Source organism: Egretta garzetta, unplaced genomic scaffold (genome assembly GCF_000687185.1).
Source record: "Egretta garzetta isolate BGI_Z169 unplaced genomic scaffold, ASM68718v1 scaffold22, whole genome shotgun sequence".
NCBI lineage: Eukaryota > Metazoa > Chordata > Aves > Pelecaniformes > Ardeidae > Egretta > Egretta garzetta.
In genome coordinates, this window is record NW_009259102.1 from 660,530 (window position 1) to 667,809 (window position 7,280).

The 7,280-nt window shown below is 41.7% G+C and overlaps 1 protein-coding gene across 1 annotated transcript in view; it reads right to left on the reverse strand.

Moving 5' to 3' along the window:
* The window catches only part of SVEP1 (sushi, von Willebrand factor type A, EGF and pentraxin domain containing 1), a 113,577-nt gene that overhangs the window by 43,967 nt on the left and 62,330 nt on the right, over positions 1–7,280 (reverse strand). Inside the window, exons 26-29 of the mRNA XM_035890816.1 lie at positions 6,817–6,992; positions 5,360–5,484; positions 1,104–1,227; positions 463–633 (exon numbers count right to left, since the gene is read on the reverse strand). Of these exons, the coding sequence (XP_035746709.1) occupies positions 463–633; positions 1,104–1,227; positions 5,360–5,484; positions 6,817–6,992 (596 nt within the window). The remainder of the gene's footprint in view (positions 1–462; positions 634–1,103; positions 1,228–5,359; positions 5,485–6,816; positions 6,993–7,280) is intronic.

Consider the following 7,280-nt stretch of genomic DNA (forward strand, 5'->3'; position numbering starts at 1 on the left):
AGAAAAAATCCTGTAAGTCTTGGAGCACTTCTAAGCCCTAACAGAAATATCTGCTGCCTTTAAAGAAATTACTCTGTAACACACCAATGCCTAAGCTTTTACTTCAAACCAGACATTCTCAGTGACACTTAAAAATTACAGAGATATTCTAGCATTTCCTGTGCATCTTCCACACTTCTAGTGCCACTGGGGAGGAAAGTGTGGGGCATCAGATTGCTGATCCAAAGATACTTCTTTCTGCCATGGGCATTTGAAACTGACTGAAAAAGGTGACTGAATCTGATCATGGCGTAGTTCCTGCTCAATAAAACACGAGTTTAGATTTAAGCATATATATATATGCTGTAACATGGGTGGGTTTAAGTGCATCATAGCTGCAGGGATAAACAGGCCATGAATAGTGATACGGTCCAAACAAAAGCTAGTGTTTCCTAGTCCTGCCAGCCCACTGAGACAACTCACTTTCACAGCGGGGAAAAGGCCGTGTCCATTGTCCCAGGTTAAGGCAGTGTTGAACAGAGTTTCCCACTATCTGGAAGCCTGGGTCACAGGAAAGGCTCACTTTTGACCCTGGCTTTAAATCAGCAGAGGAGGCCCGCAGATGTGGTATGGATCCTTGCAAAGACGGACAGTCTGTGGACAAAATATACGCATACAGTAAGAGATACAGCTATGTGCTGAAACAAACAAATTTGTTATCTGATTGTTTGATCCTGTGTAATTTTATCCCAGAGAAATCTTTGGGAAGTGTTATGAACCCTTGGGTTCAAAGGGTTTTGAGAATCATCAACATATAACATCAGAAAAGGAATGTGTAGGAAAAGAGGAGGCAGTAGGTATTTTAATACCATCCAATTATTTTTAGAATAACAGACAAGAAAAACTTCTTTCTCTCCTAAAGCTCTGTCAGAGATTCCAATGAACTTTTGTTACAAACCCCTGGAATTCGAGAAATGAAGGACTGAATGTTCTGACTGTCAAATTATCAAAATAATTTATTCAAGGTTAGTAGGGCAAAGGTTACAAGCTACCATATTTGACCTCATAAAAGACTCTTATAATATTGTTCAGAAAAAAAGGGTTCTAGGAAATAAAGTTCTAACCAGCACAAAATATACTCTTGTAATCTATCTTCACTCTTCCAACAACTCCTGGCAGGAAATCTGGCCAGGCTAGTACATTTCCTTTTTGGAGTTCTTCTGGACAGGATGTAGCCAGAGATTTTACCTATGGATTTAAAACAGTTGATTAGGTGCTGTTTAAGGACCATGTTGGAAAAAAATGTAAAAAAAAATTCCTTACATGTCTGCATGCAATGCTAGAACATATCACTGAATAAGCAATGTTCATCCTTTCTAGCATAAGAGGCTTCTGGCCTAACTACTTGTTATTCTGTACTTATAAGCCAGCTAGCTGTGGATGGGCATGTACTGAGGTAATACCTGAAGGAATACTTGTCATACAAGCAAAGTATAAAACATAGCTCTTGGAACACATTTGCATTTGTTAGCGTGAAAGAAAAATGTATTTATGTCACAAAAAAAGGCAGGTATAAGAACGCAGCCTGAAGAGAAAACTTGATGTATTTGAAGGAAAATGTCAAATAGGTGCCAAAAGGAACTTAATGTTGAAGATCTGCTTTCTGCAAACTCTGCTAGCACCACACCACATTTAAGGAACAGAAATGCAAAAAGGAGCAGTTTAATAAAGCAATTTGTTGTTTCCAGAACAAGAGTTTTGTGAATTCAATGCACCAGGCTCTTCAAAACAATGCAGGCAAGGCCTACCCACACCAGTACTAACAGCAGACTTCAAACAAAGCACGTCAGGGCCATAACTAACCAGGTACTGAAACAGGAATTATATAGGCAAACTAAGGATAGGAGAAAGGAAGGAACACACTGTTAGATCAACATCAGATTAATATCTTGAGAGCAGATCTGCTCAAATATCTTTGAAGGAGAAGTTTTCCATTTAAAACATAACTCCTTCAATGGCACCACTAGGGGTTTCTTCTGCGTTCTTACTACAAGAAACTGAAATGCCAATGGGAATCAGATGTCCCAACCCCAATATTTGCAGAAAAGAAGGCCAACTAGTTCCATCGGATGCTCAGGGAGATTTCTCCTACATGAATTTGTTTTAAAACTGCAAAAGAAAATCCAGGTCTTTGGACTCACTCTGCATTGCCTTTGTTCACTGTAACTCCAAGAACAGAAAGGAAACACAGTTCCAGAAAGTACTGGGGCTAAGGTGTATTATTGGCACAGTACTCCCCATTACATTTCTCTCCATCAGGGCACACACAATTACATCTCAGCCATGGAACTGCTGAAAAAAAAAAGTATGTGCCCTGAGGAGGATAAATGCGCATTAAGGATTTCCTCTTCTTTTAAGGTATCAGAATAGGAAGTGGTCTATGGAGAAAAGATGGTTATGAAATTAAGAAAACATGTTAGTAATTAGGCTACTGAGACTACTTCCTACTCTTTGGCTCTTCTGTGCTGGAGGGTCACTCCAGGGAGAAAGGAATGTTTTCTCTAGCAGAGTGAGAAAATGAATTAAGAAGAGCAAAGATGAGCACCCCGGTAGGCTGTGCACATCTCAGCACAGCCAGCCTACACATCCAGTACATGTGGCATTGCTTCAGGGCATAGCTAGCTTGCTGGAGAGCACAGGTGTGCCCAGCTCATGCCAAACTGTTGGGAAACTGCCTTTCTCAGAAGGGTGACTGGCTTCTGTCAAGTCCCCAGTGAATGAAACTACCAAGAAGAATGTGCTATGCTGTCTGTCTTTGTGAGGAAGGATGGTTCACCATGAACCTCAGATTGAATTATTCTCACATCCCTCTAGCTTGAACTCCAGTGAGGTGGATCAGACTATTCTGGAGTCAGCTTAGGTGGAGAAGACAGCAACCTGTGCTGTTTATTCCGAGGCCATTTCAAAGATCTCACTTCAACAGTATGTGCTGATGGAAACTGCTTAGGCCAAGGGCTGCAAACAAACTGCAAAGAATCTTCAGGGGAAAATTTCCAGTGTGGGAAAGTTAGATTTGGGAATCGGCCCTTCCAAACCATATGATGGAGAATGGAGGGCCAGAAAGGACCTCACAGTCCCATATAGACAACTCATATTTCTACCGCTATCTACTGACCAACAAAACAGCTAGACTGTTGGTTTACCTATACAAAATTAATGTGCAAATGGATGAGCAACTGAAGGACACAAAGAAAAATCTTAAAGAATGGATTTTACCTTTATGTTATCCACTGGCCAACATATTCTGTCACCCTGCTTTCCTTTATGGCTGAGAATAGGAAGGTAAGACTTACTGAACAGTTCCAGCTGGCCGCAACAAAACTGATGATAACAGATAACAATAGTGATTTACTATCCTAAGCTCTGAGATGAGTGAGTTAAAAATTTCATAGGAAGCTTACTTGGCTAGGCTCCCTGTCTGGTCTCACATCTGTTTTTTCAGATGAGTAATATGGATACCATAAATAAGGGGCAGGATTTTCTTCCTTGTCCTAGCTGTATTGCATTTGAAGCAAAAGGGAATTTAACCAAGCTTGTTATTAAAGACAGGCAACTACTGAGAGAGACTCAGAAAATCAGATTTAACCTCTTCACCAGTGTGTCCTGTAAAACTGCAGGTATTGTTACCAGCTTCAAAACTGCTAGTAAACAATACTCTGAAGATTTGACTTGGCAGTGCAACAGTTGGTGACTCCAAAAGCCAAGAACAGTAGCAAATTGCTAGGCAGTTCGAACCTAGCAGAAAGCCAAAGTAGTGAAGAAAAGGAGAAAGAAGCAGAGGAGACATTTGGATGCTGGAAGTAAAGATTCTGTTTTACTTCTATTTTCTGTTCATTTTATTATTTATTTGGATCATGGATAACAAACAGCGATAAACCACCAAATAATGGTAAAACCTTAAAAATACCAGAAGAGCAAAACTGAAGACCCTTCCCCCAAGAAACGCCTCTAACTTGGAACACTAGTCCTTGCTGTTCAAGTGTTACCAACAGTTTCATCATTTCTGACCTTCAGGATTGAAACACTAATGACCAGGAAGTGGTGATGGAGCACACTGTCATTAGGTTTGCAGACAATATCAAACCAGGAGGCGCAGTCAGTACACTCAAGGACAGAGCTGCATCTGTAGGGTCCTTGGCAGGCTGGAGTAATGGGTCAACACAGACCTTACAAAATTCAGTAAGAACAAAAGGGAAGGAAAAACCTCTGAAACATACAGGCTGGAGAAAGCCTGGAGAGGGAATGGCTCTGTGGAAAAGGATCTAGGGGTTCTGGCAGGCGGTGAGCTGGGTATTGGACAGCTGTGTGCCCTGGCAATAACGAGGACCAACAGCATCCTTGGTTGTGTGAATAGGGTCACAACCAGAAAACCAAGGAAGGGATTATTCCCTCTTCTCAGTGCTTCTTAGACCACATCTGGAGTACTGCATTCCATTTTGGGACCCTCAGTACAGGAAAGACATTCACAAGCTTCAGCAAGTTCAGGGCAGGGCATCAAAAAGGTGATGGGTTGGAGCATTTGTCCTGTGAGAAGAGGCTGTGGGACCAAGGCTGGTTCAGCCTGGAGCAGAGACAGCTCTGAGGAAACATCACAGCAGCCCCTGGTGCCTGTGGGGAGGTAATCAAGGTTATAGACTCAGGCTCTTCACAGCAGTGCATGGTGGGAGACAGAAACAGTAGTCATAAATGAAAGTGGGAGGTCCCAACTAGATATAAAGTTTCACTCTGAGGATAATTGAGCACTGAAGCTTGACCCCCAGAGAAGTTGAGGGATCGCTGTCCTTGGAAACATCTTTTGATCTAATTTTTTAACTCTGTGAAAGTTTAGTGCCAAACCTTTATTTTTGGTACCTGAATTAAAGTAGCCTAATATTCAGTTATGCTGCCCATTCAGACTTTTCTTGGGACTGTATAGCTCAGATTTTTCATACTGTCTAATGAAGCCTCCCCTCTGAAGTTTTACTGGTGCCTTCACACAGCAGGATGAGGGAACATCAAACCCTGAGCTCGTTTCATTGGATTTTCTCCTTCTAACAGGATTGCTAGCTTTCGTGTATGCCTTCATTCCTCTTTCAAAGCTACGTAATACAGAGAAGCTCAGTCAAAATAGGTGAGTCAGTGCTGATTTTACCACACCTAGTTTTCCTTAAAGCTACTCCGCTTACTATGCTAAGCTTATTACCCTAAGCCAGAGTTTCAACTGGTCCCCAGAGATCTCTGTGGGAACAGAGGTCTATCCAATATGCTAACTTTGAATGCCTTTTCAAACATCTGTCCTATGCTCAGAGCCCTGTGCTCAAATACTGCAGTAAGGGCTTACCTGCTGTGGAGACAGGACATGGTCCCAAATGTTGAGCTGGCTGATGGAGCCCACAAAAGATTCAGCTGGGTTGAATCCTTCTCCTTTCTGATCTTGCTCCTGACCCAGTACAAGTGCACCACCACCTAAACTCAGAGAGATTTAGAACACGGATAGGAAAGAAAGCCTTACAGCAGGGATCCCCATAGGAAGATTAAAAACTAGGCGTAACAAAACTTTTGCTACCCTATGCTATGAAGATTTTGTAGTGCAGGAGATCAACCACCTTCAACAAATTTTTTCAGAAAACCTCTGGGAAGCCTTATGCTAGACTGAGGTAAGTGAGCATAACAATTTGGAAGTGACTCTCAAACATGCATTAATGCTAAACTCACGCTGATCAGAGCAGAAACTTTACATGGCTGCTTCAGGAATGGTATTGGCTCTAAGGGACCACTTCTAGCTCAGGATTTGAAGTGTATTACAGAGCAATGCAAAATGCAGTTTTGAGCAAGTGGGGCATGCTCTGCAGTGCTAGCTTGCACTTCCTGCTTTAAACAAAAGCTTAGAAAGTCAGATAGAAGAAATTTGATTCCAAGCCCTTAGAAGCACTTTGGTGAGTAGACAGCGTTCTGACATGCCATACAGGTTAAATTTCCTCTCCTCGACCAGTAGCGCAAATGATGTGGACATGCATTTTGTATGTCACAGGGCGTGTGGACAAGGGCAAAAAGTAATGGAGACCACACTCTTCCTTAGCCCTTGTCTCTGGAGATAACTCCAATACAATTGGGAAAGACAGGCAAGCATATGGTACACAGATTAAAATGAGTCTTTTTTTTTTTTTTTTTTTTTTTTAATATGGATAGTTTTTTGAAACTGTGTAGATTTGGTGGCAGTATAGAAATGCTATCAAAACCAAATCTCTGCAGCAATCTACCATCAGGCCTTTCACAGCTCTTCAGTGATGACAGTATTACTTTTCATGTCTTCTGGTACTACCGGAAAAAACCCTGATCAGAGGAAACAATGAAATAGCAAACCCCACCTTGTTATGAAAAAATGCAAATATAACTTTAAAAATATGCCTGAAAGTAACAGGAGGATGCTAATTCAATCAACTCTGAGCACACATTTGTAAGGGAAATGCCAGTTAAACTTGTTTGTTCTGTGAGAAACCTAGTCTCACAAAGCCATTCCAAAATCAGCTCAGCACAGGCTCCTTTGTGGACTAAACTCTGCCATCCCCCAGACAAGTTACCTACTAGTTTGCCCAAGAAATGCGCATTTTGTCTTCAGCAAGGCTGAGTGAGGGGACTGTCCTCAAGAAGAATAGCCAACACGAGCCCTGCATAAATGCTGAAAATGTGAAAATGTACTAAAAATACCAAAATAAACATTTCCTTGCAGACATAGCAAATTCTGCAATAAAAACAGAATGCAGGCAACAGATCTGGTGTAATATAAATAAAGCATACCAGGGATTTTTGAGCCAACAGAGAGCCCGCTGCCTCCATCAGACAGTTTTCCATCGATGTACACTTTCCATGCCCCATCTGTGCATGTCCATGTGACTGCGATGTGATGCCAGCTACCATCATTCACTGAAGGACAGTCTGTGATCCTCTCCTTCCCATTTACATAAAGAACCCAGCTGCATGGAAGGAAGATGAAAGGCATACTCAGTTGCATGCAGTAACTTTAAAAGCATGGCCTGTCCCACATGACTCAAAGAAATGTTATTTGCCAAACCGTGTCTATATCATACAAGAAATGTCTCTCGAAAGATCATCATGCAAGATATCTCTCTCTCAGAGAACCAGGGCATTGTGGTTATCACATGCAAAGCATGATGAAATAACTAATGTAATTTTGTACCAAAACATGAAGACTCAAGTCATGGCTGCATACTGGATTCTTAAACTTGCCCCTTGGGTCCATT